The following is an 18,146-nucleotide window of genomic DNA, read 5'->3' as shown; positions in this document are numbered from 1 at the left end:
CACAGCATATCTGAGGGCAGGATGATAAAGATTTACATGAGCAACACACTGGTATCAATGATGTAGATGTACATGGGAAACCATGAAAGAGTTAATGGAAATGCATGCAACTAATGGAAATGAATTCTGCTTCAGTATCAATTACTGGTAATGGCATGTTACTATTGGAAATAAAAATGTAAATTTAAATAGCAGACTATTGAACATGAGAGCTATGATTGTGTGACTCGAGGGTTTGATGTACAGTATCCTACATACGTATATTTTCATCATGGACATTTTGGATTCCTGTAAATTCTGCAAAATACTACAAGCTGCCATGAATTTTAGATTTAAAGGAGAAAAATCTGTGACCAGACAGCTGGAAAAAGTGGACAAAGTTCACTGAATCAAGAACTGTCCATTATCGTTATGTTCTGCTTGATAAAATTATTTTGGATTAAATGGATAATACTGTATTCCCAAACTCTCAAGCTGTCCATTACTGTTACATAGGCATGCAATCTCATAATTCAAAATTAACTGAGAACTGGCATTAGTGGATGCTTCCTCTTCCCTATTAGTTCGCTGAATCAAGATTTCACTGCATCTGCAAAATAACATTGGACAACCAATAATTCAAGGTATGCCAAATAATTGACAGAGATGGCTACTGGTGGAAAAATGAGGTTTATCAAGCGCAATACGTACATTTATTCAATTACAAAAAAATCTTTGTTCTTTTTGTGAGCCTAGCCAAAGATCAGGCTCTGGGAGTAAAATAACTCTCAGAGCTCATCAAAGGTATACCAAAGGTTGTAGGCCAGTAATTTACCTTATGTAATATACTGCTGGCTGAGCTGTTATGACGGAGGCTGGTTCTGCTTAGTTGTGATGGCAGTTGAAGTACAGTTAATTGTCCCACCAATAGCTTTGATGAACCTCCACAGTGTGTCCATCTGCTTCTTTGAGATGTTGCACCAGAATGATAACTTGACGTAGGAAACCAGTAACCAACCTGTGAAACATTCACTTTATCAACAATCAAAAACTTTGTACCCAATAATTTCTAGAACTCAAAGGCATGATATGGCATACTGTATTTAACTAAACATTAAATGTTTGCATTAACCAAAATAAAACACAAAATACACCTGATGCAATATCTAAGACTTCACAAGTCCTCTAATATTAATTATACTGAAGTGTATGAGATACAGTAGGCGAGAGTAGGTAAAGTAAAATAATGAGTATAAGCTTAAGTTAATGAACAACTGTAATACATGTATATATATGTACAGTAGACCCTCATTTTTCGTAAACACTGTTAGTCGTAATTTTCGAAAACCATAACATTTTTTCGTCAAAATATTGACTCGTGAATTGTCTTTCGACTCGCAAATAGTCGTTCGTCCCAGACGTGTATGTAGGGCCCTGAGCGGCCCCACACACTATTCACAGTTAGTGTGCCATTGTTTATCAGCAGCTGAGGATGATCCAACGCGTTCATACAATACTTTACGTAATATTCCATTCGTTTTAGTGCTTGCAACTGCTAAATAAGCCACCATGGCCCCAAAGAAAGCTCCTGGTGCCAGGCCTTTGGTAAAGAAGGTGAGAAACACGATAGAATTCAAGAAAAAACTCATAGCAAAGTACCAAAGTGGAGGAGGAAGAGAGAGAGGGGAGAATGTACCTTCTTCAGTGATTCTACAATACTAAAGCAGCACGAGTCGATAAAGGCCACAGCGCCAGCTAGCAATAAAGTGTAGCATTAACAGTGTAGCAAGTTAAACAAACCATACCAAGGGTGGGGTTTGAACCCGCAGTCAGATTCATCTGTAAAAACTTGCATTTGTGGTCACAGTGGTGCCCATGCTAACCTTCCTATGGTGTAGAAATATATCTAGATGGATAAATCTTATTGAAGCTAGCTGGCCCAGTGGCTAATGCGACGGTCTGGATCTCAGACTCTCTGACCGAGGGTTCAAACCCAACTTGTGGTATGGTTTGTTTGCAATCGTGTCATTACGATTTCATGAGTGAAGTAAGTTAAGCAATTAATCGATAGAAAAAGGACAGCACGAGCCTAACTCTTCCAATGTTGTTGGAGTTATATAGGGGTACTGACAACACCGCCACCTCCACCACTAATATGTATGGCTTATGCTCTCAGTGGCCCTCATACACCTAACAACAAAACACACCACCACTTGTGATGTACTTAATGACATTTTTTATTCATTCTAGAGTATATACGTGTATCATGTTTGTATGTTATTAATATTGTTTATTATATCATATTAGATGAACTGTGATGGATAAATGTCATATTTTATTCATACACCAGCAAGTCTTCAATAAAGGTAAGTGTGATGTTATTACTGTTTTATCCTTCATGTCTCATTGTTTTCTGTGTATGTAAATCTACATTTCATGTAAAAAAAAAAAATTTTTTTTAATACTTTTGGTCTGAAACGAATTAATTGGATTTACATTATTTCTTACGGGGAAAATGGTTTCGCAAATCGTCAATTTCATCATTAGTCACACACACCTGGAACGAATTACGAAAAACGAGGGTCCACTGTACACTGAAAATGGGTAAAAAAGTGAAAAATTGAAAGTGGAATAAATGTTAAACAAATACCACCTTAAATATAGGTACTTAACCCTTTCACTAATTCACATACAGTGGACCCCCAGTTAACGATATTTTTTCACTCCAGAAGTATGTTCAGGTGCCAGTACTGACCGAATTTGTTCCCATAAGGAATATTGTGAAGTAGATTAGTCCATTTCAGACCCCCAAACATACACGTACAAACGCACTTACATAAATACATTTACATAATTGGTCGCATTCGGAGGTGATCGTTATGCGGGGGTCCACTGTACTTGTACATTTTTGGCCCCAGGGTCTGTCATGTAGATCTACTTCATGAGCTCAGCTCATTCAGATAAGCTGTCGAGTGGTAAATTTTGGCCTAAGTACAAGAATGAGTCTGTGCAATGAGTGTGCACTGTTTATAAAAATAATTGTACCTTAAGTGGTACACGATGAAAAAAGTTTAAAATAGCAACTTGGAGGGTTTTTTTCTAGGATGGTTTTTATAGTTTCACTAGCTGTTTCCTGTATCAATTCTTAAAAGAGAAGATATACTGTACTACTGAAAGTGAAACGATTTTGGTTGGTTCTAGGACAGGAAGTAGCTCGAAATCTGCAGTAGACTAGCAGAAATATTTTTTCACCAATTTTCCTGAAGACAGGTATGGCCAACATGCTGGTGAAGGTTCTGATTTAAGAAATTAGAGCTACTCTCCCATTTCTCTGATCAAACCTGACTGCTTTCCATTCCCCAGGCACTGTACAACTCTTAAGGCTATAGTGCTTGCCCCTTAATGCAATAATAATGATTAAAAAGTCACAATACTGTGTCTGGAACAGGTCACCAAAAACCTGCACACTGAGAGGAACCTTATGATGACATTTCCATCCTTCTTGGACCAGTGTCAAGTCACAAGTGGAGTGAAGTTGTGACTTACTAATGGTCCAGGATGGACTGTACATTCATCATGAGGTTTCTCTCCTAAGTGTGAGTATTTTTGGTGAAATGTAATCGAAATCTTTGATGCATGTACTGGGCAAGAATCTTGTAGCCCAGTAGCTGGCTCACTCAGTTCATAAACAAGGAGACCTGAAGTTGTACGCTGTATGACGCAAGACATTTTGGGCAGGTTTCCTAACATTTGCTGCCCCTGTTATCTAATTACAAATGGATACCTATTCAACCACTACCACCTTCAAGAATGCCCTGATTTCTGGACTTCCTTTATATACTCTCCATATCCATGCACTATACTTTTCAAATAGGCTTAACATAGATGCTTGTAAGTGAAACAATAGTCTTAACCATGTGGGCTGCGTCCTGGGAAACAACCTACAAGGGACTCGATTGGGAGTACAGTAAGTCCTATTGCTCAACTTTCTTAGGTTATCATGGGATACTAGCCTTCCAGGGGATAATAATCCAAATAAAATCTATGCAGGGGGAAAAACCTAAATAATCTATGCAGGGGGGGGGGAACCTAAATAATCTATGCTAGGCATCAGCCACATTTCTTTCTAAAATTATATTCCATTCCAGACATTTGATACAGACCTTTGATTTCAAGTTTTCCTACTCCAACATCCCAGACCTGGATCAGGTTTGTCTAATGCTTGCCTGGTCAATGAGGCTGTTGCTGCTAGCAGCCCAATACTTCACACATCCATTACAGCCTGGTTGATCTAGCATAAGTCCTTCACCATATTTAATAACTAGCACCTTGACTTCCAGTAGCCCATGTTGACAAAAAACATGATTCTCTATTCTAGATAATTAACCCAGAGGATTAATAACCCAGGATAACCCAACAAAGATACTTGTCATTTGATTGTCTGGTTTATCTCTACTGAGGTCCTTGAATTATCTTCCCAAGAATGCAACCCCACAACTGTCACCTAACAATCAGGTGTCTTGCCCAAGTACAATACCGAAGAATTGATGAATAAGGCATAATGAAAAACACTTGAGCACACACAATACTGGATAACTTTCTTTTTCAGTCAACCCAGATGGTTAGCCACCCGGGATAACCAAAGTCCCACAACAGTCTTCTAACACCCAGGTACCTACTTACTGCTAGGTGAACAATAACAGCAGGGTATAAGGTGAGTAACACCCAGGTACCTACTTACTGCTAGGTGAACAATAACAGCAGGGTATAAGGTGAGTAACACCCAGGTACCTACTTACTGCTAGGTGAACAGGGACAACAGGTCCACCTGGCCGGGGATGAAGCAACGGACCCTCAGTGTGTAAGCTGAGGACACTATCAACTTAGAATGTAATATTTATTATTATTACAGTCATAACTAAGCGCTAAACCCACTAGGGTCATACAGCGCTGCAGTGTAACATTGAAACAGTAAAACACAAAATATCAGTGTCTGCCTCCAACAATAAAACACCGTAAACAACACCGGAACAGTAAAATGGTGCTATAACATGTAATTAACTTCAACTCTACTTGCATTATATGCATTTGCGTGTCCTCTGACAAGGTGCCGAACTCCAGAAGAAGAATTAAGGTAATGTATAAAGCAGCGAGTGCCGGGCGACCCACGTACTGCTGCCGCCATGTTTGTTATGGCACAGCACTACAAGCTTAATTTATTTTTTTATTTTTTATTTATTAACAATTTGAGCACATATACAGAGGTACAAAAAAATACAGATAAGAGCAGCATGCCAAAGCCACTTATACTATGCATAGCATTACGGGCTGGCTTAAAATTAACTTAAGATTAACTAAGCAATGATTACAATGAATAATCCAACGACTACCTGCCTTATTATCACAAGCAAATTGGTATTTCTATTTTGTAAAAAAAAAAATATATATATATACGTGGGTACGTCAAATTAACTTAGAGGATAGGTTTGGTAAACCTCCATTTTATTTATTTATTTATTTATTTATTTGAACATGATACATAGAAGTACAAGGAAATACAGTGGTTAAGTGTAACATACCAAAGTCCCTTGTATGCAGAGCTTAAAATTAACTTAAGATTAACTAAGCAATGATATATTCAGTGGTAAACATTATTGTAAACAAATAACAATTAAGCACAAATGAGTATTTCAAAGACAGGTCATATTGTAATTTACTATGTTGTTGAGCATTCAGTATTATTATTATTATTATAATCAAGGGGGAAGCACTAAACCCATAGGATTATACAGTGCTTGGGGGAGGGATGGAAGGTATTCAGGTTTAACTCAGGGAACTGGAGCACAGATCCAGTTCCCTAGATCAAGAGCCCCTCACCAGCATCAAGGAACCTTCCTTGAGGGGGAGCATTCAGTAGAATGGAGTATTTTGTTAGGTAATGTAATTAAAAATGACAAAGTTTGATTGGGTCACAGGTTAAACATTTATGATACAATTATTCAGTATTTATTTGGTTGTGGGTAAGTGATTTTTAAGAAGAGACTTGAATTTATAAACAGACAGTGTTCCTTTTATATTCACAGGTAGTGAATTCCAGATTTTTGGGCCTTTTATGTGCATTGAGCTTTTGCATAGTGTGAGATGGACACGAGGAATATCAGAGTGATCTGTGCCTTGGGTAATGGTCATGTGTTCTGTTGAGGTTGGTAACGAGACGTTTGAGAGGAGGGTTTATATCCCAGTTAAGTGTTCTATGTATGAAGTAGGTACAATAATAAGTTTGGATGCTTTGTATGGTGAGTAGGTTTAGAGTTTTGAATATAGGTGGAGTGTGCTGCCTGTAGTGGAGTTTATCATCATTTTGACTGAGTAGTTCGTTTGGTGAATTAATGAGACTTGTGCAATATATTTGGGTATCTTTATAATAATAATAATAATAATAATAATAATAATAATAATAATAATAATATATTTTTACTACAGGTACATGTACAAGGTATACAGGCCTAGCTGACATCAATGACATACTACTATACAGAAAGCCCCTTGTTATGCTGAGCATTTCGGGCATATTAGGTCATTGTCCCAGGATGCGACCCACACCAGTCGAATAACTCCCAGGTACCCATTTCACTGATGGGTGAACATAGATAACCGGTGTAAAGAAATACGCCCAATGTTTCTACCCACGCAGACCCTCACTTGCTCTATCTAGGCTGGAATATTGCTGCACACTAACAGCACCTTTCAAGATAGGTGAAACTGCTGACCTAGAAAATGTACAGAGAACCTTCATGGCACGCATACCTGCGATAAAACACCTCAATTACTGGGAGCGCTTGAAGTTCCTCAACCTGTACTCGCTAGAACGCAGGTAAGTAAGTTTATTCATGTATACACAAATACAGTTACATAGAATTATCATACATAGCAGCATATGTGTAGAGAACCTAGGATAACCCAAAAAAAAGTCAGACAGTGACTTATTTCCATTGGCGGGAGAGATACATGATTGTATACACTTGGAAAAACCTAGGGGGATTAGTACCAAACTTGCACTCGAAAATCACTCCCTAACAAAGCAAAAGACTCGGCAGACGATGCAACATCCCCCCAATGAAAAGCAGGGGTGCCACTAGCACGATACGAGACACAATAAGTGTCAGGGACCCATGACTGTTCAACTGCCTCCCAGCATACATAAGGGGGATTACCAATAGACCCCTGGCTGTCTTCAAGTAGGCACTGGACAAGCACCTAGAGCCTGTACTTGACCAGCCGAGCTGTGGTTCGTACGTTGGATTATGTGCAGCCAGCAGTAACAGCCTGGTTGATCAGGCCCTGATCCACCATGAGGCCTGGTCACAGACCGGGCCGCGGGGGCGGCCCGACCTGATCCTCTAGCTTTTGTACTAATCTTGTGAGGAACTGTGTCGAGGGCCTTCTTGCAGTCCAAGAAAATGCAATCTACCCACCCCTCTCTCTCGTGTTTTACTTCCGTTACCTCGTCATAAAACTCCAGTAGGTTTGTGACAGGATTTGCCTTCCATGAATCCGTGCTGGTTGTCGTTTATAATCTTGTTCCGTTCTAGGTGCTCCACCACTCTCCTGTTAATCTTCTCCATGATTTTGCATACTATATACGTCAATGACACTAGTCTATAGTTTAGTGTCTCGTTTCTGTCTCCTTTCTTAAAAATGGGGACTAAATCTGCCGTCTTCCTTACCTCAGTTTCAATGGATTTGTTGAAAATTGTGGTTAGTGTGAGTGTCAGTATGAGGTGAGTGTTGCTTACCAGGCCACAGGACACGGGTTAGTTTTGCTAATATCTCTGAAGTGAAGGTGATAGTTGTCAGGTTAGTTTGTCTTACTTAAGTAACTAAAGTGAAGATGGGAACATAAAAAGTCCGGGCTGAATGGTACTGCCCTTGATACTGGCCATGTAGTCACAAACTGTAAGGCTGGAGGTGATGTCCTGGTAGTCAGTAAATGTAGGGCTGATAGTGCTGTCCTGGGAGACAGTAATGGTGAAGCTGGAGGTGCTGTCCTGGGAGACAGTAATGGTGAAGCTGGAGGTGCTGTCCTGGGAGACAGTAATGGTGAAGCTGGAGATACTGTCCTGGGAGACAGTAATGGTGAAGCTGGAGGTGCTGTCCTGGGAGACAGTAATGGTGAAGCTGGAGATACTGTCCTGGGAGACAGTAATGGGGAAGCTGGAGGTGCTGTCCTGGGAGACAGTAATGGTGAAGCTGGAGATACTGTCCTGGGAGACAGTAATGGGGAAGCTGGAGGTGCTGTCCTGGGAGACAGAAATGGTGAAGCTGGAGATACTGTCCTGGTAGACAGTAATGGTGAAGCTGGAGATTTTGTCCAGGTAGTCGGGAATTATACGCAGGAAGGAATACATATAAATGACCTCATAGAGGACAGGAGCCATAGTAGGGAAACAAGTGTAGTCAAAGATAAGATAAAACCAATATTGCAAACCAGAAATACCGCAGGAAATAGCAAACAAGAGGACTCCAATAGCAATAGTGAGGATAAATTACCAAAAACAACTGGTGGGAGCTCCATTGTTGGTGCTAGGGAGGATAGGAATAAGACAGGGAAACATGCACCAACAGGGAATACAGTCACAGAAACCCAAGGCAAACGGAAACCAAGCCTGTGCACATACTATGCACTTGGTATCTGCTGGCATGGGAAATCTGGAAAAACAGATGGGACATGCAACTATGACCACCCTAGAAAATGTCATGCCCATATGACAACAGGAAAATGCAAACTCCCTTCCTGTAAGCTTTTTCACCCTGAAATGTGTACCTCTTCAGTACAGGAAAGACTGTGCTATAACTTAAATTGCCAGGCATACCATCTAAAGGGGACAAAAAGATACAAAACATCCAGGCCATGGGAAAACCTGGGTAGCCACAGCCACTCAAGAGGGAGAGGTTTTTTAGTGCCAGGAAGGAAAAAAAACTGGCAGGAAATGGCAGAAATCGTACACCAAATCCAGTCATTCCTGGAGTGGAACCACAGTCGATGGCCTCCACTCCAAACCAACAGATACAGATACTAATGCCGGAAAAAAAATCCCCCCCCAGTACCAACAATACCACCAGTCCGATAACATTCTTCTTTGCAAATATACAGGGTCTAAAGCCAGCAATAAACAACAAAATACCTTTCATCCGTGGACTGCTTGCAGAGGCAAAGGCAATGTTCGCGGCTTTCACTGAGACCCACATAAAGGATCACTTGGACAACGAAATATGGATCCCAGGTTACAACCTATACAGATGTGACAGAGTGAACAGGCAAAAGGGGGGGGTTGGCCTGTACATTGCAGAGTCACTTGTTTGCACAGAACTGCTTAATGCCTCAAATGACGTAGTGGAAGTTTTAGCAGTAAAGGTCGAGAACCAAAACCTAGTCATTGTGGTAGTCTACAAGCCTCCGGATGCAACATCCCAGCAATTCCAGGAACAGCTGTTAAAAATTGACCACTGTCTGGAAAATCTTCCAGCTCCTGCACCCAACATCTTGCTCCTGGGGGATTTCAACTTAAGGCACCTAAAATGGAGGAATATAGCAAATAATATTGTTGCAGTAATAACACCAGGAGGCAGCTCTGATGAAAACTCACACTCACACGAGCTTTTAAATCTCTGCACAAAATTCAATTTAAACCAGCAAATAATAGAGCCTACTAGACTGGAGAATACACTAGACCTCATCTTCACTAACAATGATGATCTGATAAGAAATGTCACCATATCAAAAACAATATACTCAGATCACAACATAATTGAGGTTCAGACATGTATGCGTGGAGCCTCAGACCGACAAAATGAGACTAGTCACGAGGGAGCATTCACCAAATTCAACTTCAATAACAAAAACATAAAGTGGGACCAAGTAAACCAAGTCCTAACCGATATAAGCTGGGAAGATATACTAAGCAACACAGACCCAAACTTATGCCTAGAACAGATTAACTCGGTGGCACTCGATGTATGCACAAGGCTTATTCCTCTAAGAAAAAGGAGGAGTAGATGTAAAATAGAAAGAGACAGGCGCTCCCTTTACAGGCGACGGAAAAGAATAACAGAGCGGCTAAAAGAGGTCAATATATCAGAAATGCGCAGGGAGACACTGGTCAGAGAAATAGCAAGCATCGAACTTAAGCTAAAAGAATCCTTTAGGAGTCAGGAATCGCGGGAAGAACTAAAAGCCATAAATGAAATCGAAAGAAACCCAAAGTATTTCTTCTCCTATGCCAAATCAAAATCGAGAACAACGTCCAGTATTGGGCCCCTACTTAAACAAGATGGGTCCTACACAGATGACAGCAAGGAAATGAGTGAGCTACTCAAGTCCCAATATGACTCAGTTTTTAGCAAGCCGCTAACCAGACTGAGAGTCGAAGATCAAAATGAATTTTTTATGAGAGAGCCACAAAATTTGATTAACACAAGCCTATCCGATGTTATCCTGACGCCAAATGACTTCGAACAGGCGATAAATGACATGCCCATGCACTCTGCCCCAGGGCCAGACTCATGGAACTCTGTGTTCATCAAGAACTGCAAGAAGCCCCTATCACGAGCCTTTTCCATCCTATGGAGAGGGAGCATGGACACGGGGGTCGTCCCTCAGTTACTAAAAACAACAGACATAGCCCCACTCCACAAAGGGGGCAGTAAAGCAACAGCAAAGAACTACAGACCAATAGCACTAACATCCCATATCATAAAAATCTTTGAAAGGGTCCTAAGAAGCAAGATCACCACCCATCTAGAAACCCATCAGTTACACAACCCAGGGCAACATGGGTTTAGAACAGGTCGCTCCTGTCTGTCTCAACTACTGGATCACTACGACAAGGTCCTAAATGCACTAGAAGACAAAAAGAATGCAGATGTAATATATACAGACTTTGCAAAAGCCTTCGACAAGTGTGACCATGGCGTAATAGCGCACAAAATGCGCGCTAAAGGAATAACAGGAAAAGTTGGTCGATGGATCTATAATTTCCTCACTAACAGAACACAGAGAGTAGTCGTCAACAGAGTAAAGTCCGAGGCAGCTACGGTGAAAAGCTCTGTTCCACAAGGCACAGTACTAGCTCCCATCTTGTTCCTCATCCTCATATCCGACATAGACAAGGATGTCAGCCACAGCACCGTGTCTTCCTTTGCAGATGACACCCGAATCTGCATGACAGTGTCTTCCATTGCAGACACTGCAAGGCTCCAGGCGGACATCAACCAAATCTTTCAGTGGGCTGCAGAAAACAATATGAAGTTCAACGATGAGAAATTTCAATTACTCAGATATGGTAAACATGAGGAAATTAAATCTTCATCAGAGTACAAAACAAATTCTGGCCACAAAATAGAGCGAAACACCAACGTCAAAGACCTGGGAGTGATTATGTCGGAGGATCTCACCTTCAAGGACCATAACATTGTATCAATCGCATCTGCTAGAAAAATGACAGGATGGATAATGAGAACCTTCAAAACTAGGGAGGCCAAGCCCATGATGACACTCTTCAGGTCACTTGTTCTATCTAGGCTGGAATATTGCTGCACTCTAACAGCACCTTTCAAGGCAGGTGAAATTGCCGACCTAGAAAATGTACAGAGAACTTTCACGGCGCGCATAACGGAGATAAAACACCTCAATTACTGGGAGCGCTTGAGGTTTCTAAACCTGTATTCCCTGGAACGCAGGAGGGAGAGATACATGATTATATACACCTGGAAAATCCTAGAGGGACTAGTACCGAACTTGCACACGAAAATCACTCACTACGAAAGCAAAAGACTTGGCAGACGATGCACCATCCCCCCAATGAAAAGCAGGGGTGTCACTAGCACGTTAAGAGACCATACAATAAGTGTCAGGGGACCGAGACTGTTCAACTGCCTCCCAGCACACATAAGGGGGATTACCAACAGACCCCTGGCAGTCTTCAAGCTGGCACTGGACAAGCACCTAAAGGCAGTTCCTGATCAGCCGGGCTGTGGCTCGTACGTTGGTTTGCGTGCAGCCAGCAGCAACAGCCTGGTTGATCAGGCGCTGATCCACCAGGAGGCCTGGTCACAGACCGGGCCGCGGGGGCGTTGACCCCCGAAACTCTCTCCAGGTAAACTCCAGGTTGTGAGGTCAAGGAATCTATCCGTGGGGCCCCTGGATATCTCCCTCTTCTCACGTCCCTGAGTTAGTCTCGTCTCTCAGTAACCTCGTTAGTGTACAGCAATATTCCAGCCTAGAGAGAACAAACAATTTGAAGAGAACCATCATGGGCTTGGCATCCCTAATTTTGAAGGTTCTCATTATCCATCCTATCATTTTCCTAGCAGATGTGATAGATACATTGTTGTAATCTTCGAAAGCGAGATTCACTGACATCACTCCTAGGTCCTTCTTATTAACTTTTCGTTCGTTTGTGTAGTTGGAATTTGTATTATACTCCGATACAGTTTTAATTTCCTTGAGTTTTCCAAAACGGAGTATTTGAAATTTGTCTTCGTATTGTTTTCTGCGACCCATTTAAAGATCTGGTTGATGTTTGCTTGGAGATTTGCATTGCCTTCGATGGATGACACTCATACAAATTCGGGTGTCATCCGCAAAAGAGGGCATGGTGACGTGGCTTACATCTCTGTGTCAGATATGAGGAGTTACCGTTTACATTAATTTTGTTAGAGTCGTCCATGGTTCAAATATGGCTTAGACCTTAAACACTTAATTAACACTTGCTTTACACACAAATTATGCAGTGACACACTTATAAAATTAATTATTACAAATTACCTTTAATAAATCCTAGCAAAATTGCTTGGCTTAGCCAACTTATTATAACAATTATAAATCCTAACACTATCTGGGCTTAGCACATTGACTGTAACAATTACAACTCCTAGTCCCAGTTTGGCATAGTAAATTAGCCAATTACAAATCCTCGCATACTGTTTGTTATAAATTTTATAATAAAATGCTCTGGTATATTAATAATTTCCCAGTTATTATATGGATAGTTATCCAATTTCACTGATGTTAAATCAAATAACCACCCACCAAAAAACATCCGAGTTTGAGAGATAAATACGATAACGCAGGTATTGATAATTATATCAGATATATAAATGATAATACCGATAAATATAGTAATATAGAAAATCACACCTGAAGAATTAAAAACTTTGTAATAAAAGTAATCAGATTAACAATGAGTGGCCTCTCCATGGTGGCCTATTTGGAGGAGAGCTTGTTATTGAGTGGATGACGGTACGAGATTGTCTGGGTGGATGACGGTACGTGACTGTTTGGGTGGATGACGGTGCGAGACACTGTGGGTGGATGACGGTGCGAGACTGTCTGGGTGGATGACGGTATGAAATTGTATGAGTGGATGACAGTACGAGACTGTGGATGACGGTACGTGACTGTCTGGGAGGTGACGGTACGAGATTGTCTGGGTGGATGTAATTATAAGACACAGATTTGCGTATATCTTCTTCTATCATTACAACTGTCTGTTTATATGGCTATCAGGACACTTGTGTTCTAATATCAGATAAGAACAGTGCTCCGTTGGCAGACCAGATTTAAGCAGTTAAGGTCCTCTCAAAGGAAAAGCTAATGGCTGTGTTTATAAGATTCCTTGTAAAAAATGCAATAAAGTTTATTACGGTCAAACTGGAAAAGCCTTGAACTAAGATACAACAACATAAACATAGCATTATAACTGGACAAGAGTTAAATGCTCTTTTCGTTTATGTTAGGGATTTTAACCATCTAATTGATTTTCAACAGGCCGAGAAGAATGTATCAAGCTGGTCTATGGTTGAAAGAAATAAAATTGAATCAATCTTCATAAAAATAGTTTTGATTTTAATATAAATATTGGTTTAGGGTTATACAAATTAGATTTATAATTAATAAAATTTGGGAAGAATTTAAGCTGTTTGAAAAGTCCCCGACTATCCCACCAGCATCACACTGGGACGGGTATAATGTCGGATGTAAGGTGATACCTCAGCATTATAAGTCCTCTGCTGTGTTATTATTTTTACATGTCCTTGATAATGTGAGGAAATCATGAAAGCCCTTGGAATTTCACTATTTTTTCACAGTGGTTGTTTAGCACACACACACACACACTACCACACACACTAACACACACACACTAACACACACACACACACACACACACACACACACGTACTCATATACAACAGGCCTAGTGTCTAATCGACATGTGCCTAGGACAAAATGGTGACTAACTAGCACACACTACACACACACACACACACACACTCACTATATATATTAATTCAGACTATTTTTATCTTTATTAGAGTTAGCAAAACGTTATTATTTATTGGGATACTCTAGATTAAATTTACTTATACTATATGTATGCCAAGAAAAGTCAAGTTATTCAAAACTTTTGTATATAGTAATACCACTGTTTTAAAATACTTCTTGAATATTTTTTAAGTAAAAACTAAATCGGACCGAAATGGGAGATCTGTATATTGTTCCAGTCACGGAAATGTGTATTTTTGCTCTTTAGAAAATTATTCTAAGGCATGGGAGTATTTAACAGAATGGTTACTCCTAAAATATTTACAATAACTTCATTTTCTTTGATTAACTGGGAAATTTTTCATGTCAGAAAACGTCAAAGCTCTTTTACATCGGAAACTTTAATGATTATGTTAATACATACAACTTTATTTAAAAAAAACTAATTCTACAGTATATATTTTTACATATGCTCATTTTATCGCAAATTGCCTTAAATATATAATTAGTAGAGTGCCACAATTGTTACACAGTATGATAATTAGACGGAAGCTTAGTTTAATCAAAGAATTTCTAATCAAAATTGGATGAAACTTAGTAATGTTCCGTAGTTTTGTTAATACAATATCAATTTATCGTTACTATTATTATCGTTTTCAATCATTACAGTGTCCATAATGCTGTCACGTTACATAACACTAAAATCAGAATAGTTAATCCAAAATTTCTACGTAACCTCCATTTTTTATCATTTTGACAATTTTTATGGTAGAAAACGATATATTTTTAGTAACTATGATGATTATAGTTTAAAACCTTAAAGGGTGGAGAGGTAAGCCAGCAGAAGGCCTCGGTCAGATGACCAACAGCTCCAGTGGTGGGTCATAATATGACTAAAACCCGTTGTCTGTCAAATCTTACCTTACCCCAATTGAAATTAAAGTCACTGACTTTTTTGGGTTATTTATGTAATCTATACACATGCTGCTATGTATGATAATTTGTGTAACTGTATTTATGTGTACCTATATCTGAATAACCTTATTTACCTATTTAATAACCTAACCTATTATTTCTAATTGTAAAAGAAGATTCTATTTAAAATTTTAGCCCATAAGAGTGATTTATTTCCATCGGGTTCTTCCTGTATCCTCCCCAGGATGCGACCCTGGAGTTTACCTGGAGAGAGTTCCGGGGGTCAACGCCCCCGCGGCCCGGTCTGTGACCAGGCCTCCTGGTGGATCAGAGCCTGATCAACCAGGCTGTTGCTGCTGGCTGCACGCAAACCAACGTACGAGCCACAGCCCGGCTGATCAGGAACTGACTTTAGGTGCTTGTCCAGTGCCAGCTTGAAGACTGCCAGGGATCTGTTGGTAATCCCCCTTATGTGTGCTGGGAGGCAGTTGAACAGTCTCGGGCCCCTGACACTTATTGTATGGTCTCTTAACGTGCTAGTGACACCCCTGCTTTTCATTGGGGGGATGGTGCATCGCTTGCCAAGTCTTTTGCTTTCGTAGTGAGTGATTTTCGTGTGCAAGTTCGGTACTAGTCCCTCTAGGATTTTCCAGGTGTATATAATCATGTATCTCTCCCTCCTGCGTTCCAGGGAATACAGGTTTAGGAACCTCAAGCGCTCCCAGTAACTGAGGTGTTTTATCACCGTTATGCGCGCCGTGAAAGTTCTCTGTACATTTTCTAGGTCGGCAATTTCACCTGCCTTGAAAGGTGCTGTTAGTGTGCAGCAATACTCCAGCCTAGATAGAACAAGTGACCTGAAGAGTGTCATCATGGGCTTGGCCTCCCTAGTTTTGAAGGTTCTCATTATCCATCCTGTCATTTTTCTAGCAGATGCGATTGATACAATGTTATGGTCCTTGAAGGTGAGATCCTCCGACATGATCACTCCCAGGTCTTTGACGTTGGTGTTTCGCTCTATTTTGTGGCCAGAATTTGTTTTGTACTCTGATGAAGATTTAATTTCCTCATGTTTACCATATCTGAGTAATTGAAATTTCTCATCGTTGAACTTCATATTGTTTTCTGCAGCCCACTGAAAGATTTGGTTGATGTCCGCCTGGAGCCTTGCAGTGTCTGCAATGGAAGACACTGTCATGCAGATTCGGGTGTCATCTGCAAAGGAAGACACGGTGCTGTGGCTGACATCCTTGTCTATGTCGGATATGAGGATGAGGAACAAGATGGGAGCGAGTACTGTGCCTTGTGGAACAGAGCTTTTCACCGTAGCTGCCTCGGACTTTACTCTGTTGACGACTACTCTCTGTGTTCTGTTAGTGAGGAAATTATAGATCCATCGACCGACTTTTCCTGTTATTCCTTTAGCACGCATTTTGTGCGCTATTACGCCATGGTCACACTTGTCGAAGGCTTTTGCAAAGTCTGTATATATTACATCTGCATTCTTTTTGTCTTCTAGTGCATTTAGGACCTTGTCGTAGTGATCCAATAGTTGAGACAGACAAGAGCGACCTGTTCTAAACCCATGTTGCCCTGGGTTGTGTAACTGATGGGTTTCTAGATGGGTGGTGATCTTGCTTCTTAGGACCCTTTCAAAGATTTTTATGATATGGGATGTTAGTGCTATTGGTCTGTAGTTCTTTGCTGTTGCTTTACTGCCCCCTTTGTGGAGTGGGGCTATGTCTGTTGTTTTTAGTAACTGTGGGACGACCCCCGTGTCCATGCTTCCTCTCCATAGGATGGAAAAGGCTCGTGATAGGGGCTTCTTGCAGTTCTTGATGAACACAGAGTTCCATGAGTCTGGCCCTGGGGCAGAGTGCATGGGCATGTCATTTATCGCCTGTTCGTAGTCATTTGGCGTCAGGATAACATCGGATAGGCTTGTGTTAATCAAATTTTGTGGCTCTCTCATAAAAAATTCATTTTGATCTTCGACTCTCAGTCTGGTTAGCGGCTTGCTAAAAGCTGAGTCATATTGGGACTTGAGTAGCTCACTCATTTCCTTGCTTGTTTAAGTAGGGGTCCAATACTGGACGTTGTTCTCGATTTTGATTTGGCATAGGAGAAGAAATACTTTGGGTTTCTTTCGATTTCATTTATGGCTTTTAGTTCTTCCCGCGATTCCTGACTCCTAAAGGATTCTTTTAGCTTAAGTTCGATGCTTGCTATTTCTCTGACCAGTGTCTCCCTACGCATTTCAGATATATTGACCTCTTTTAGCCGCTCTGTTATTCTTTTCCGTCGCCTGTAAAGGGAGCGCCTGTCTCCTTCTATTTTACATCTACTCCTCCTTTTTCTTAGAGGAATAAGCCTTGTGCATACATCGAGTGCCACCGAGTTAATCTGTTCTAGGCATAAGTTGGGGTCTGTGTTGCTTAGTATATCTTCCCAGCTTATATCGGTTAGGACTTGGTTTACTTGGTCCCACTTTATGTTTTTGTTATTGAAGTTGAATTTGGTGAATGCTCCCTCGTGACTAGTCTCATTATGTCGGTCTGGGGCTCCACGCATACATGTCTGAACCTCAATTATGTTGTGATCTGAGTATATTGTTTTTGATATGGTGACATTTCTTATCAGATCATCATTGTTAGTGAAGATGAGGTCTAGTGTATTCTCCAGTCTAGTAGGCTCTATTATTTGCTGGTTTAAATTGAATTTTGTGCAGAGATTTAAAAGCTCGTGTGAGTGTGAGTTTTCATCAGAGCTGCCTCCTGGTGTTATTACTGCAACAATGTTATTTGCTATATTCCTCCATTTTAGATGCCTTAAGTTGAAATCCCCCAGGAGCAAGATGTTGGGTGCAGGAGCTGGAAGATTTTCCAGACAGTGGTCAATTTTTAACAGCTGTTCCTGGAATTGCTGGGAT

General features: G+C 40.6%; 1 protein-coding gene across 2 annotated transcripts in view; it reads right to left on the bottom strand.

The window, feature by feature from the left end:
• Positions 1-18,146, bottom strand: part of OXA1L (OXA1L mitochondrial inner membrane protein) — a 229,417-nt gene that overhangs the window by 82,112 nt on the left and 129,159 nt on the right. Inside the window, exons 1-2 of one of the 2 annotated variants that reach the window (XM_070100617.1) lie at positions 5,057-5,197; positions 815-997 (exon numbers count right to left, since the gene is read on the bottom strand). In XM_070100617.1, coding sequence (XP_069956718.1) covers positions 815-997; positions 5,057-5,164 — 291 coding nt within the window. In that variant the 5' untranslated portion in view covers positions 5,165-5,197. Of the gene's footprint in view, positions 1-814; positions 998-5,056; positions 5,198-18,146 lie in introns of those variants that run through there. The other variant, XM_070100618.1, reaches the window with a different exon arrangement.

Source organism: Cherax quadricarinatus, chromosome 73 (genome assembly GCF_038502225.1).
Source record: "Cherax quadricarinatus isolate ZL_2023a chromosome 73, ASM3850222v1, whole genome shotgun sequence".
Classification (NCBI taxonomy): domain Eukaryota; kingdom Metazoa; phylum Arthropoda; class Malacostraca; order Decapoda; family Parastacidae; genus Cherax; species Cherax quadricarinatus.
This window is presented reverse-complemented; position numbering and strand designations above follow the sequence as displayed.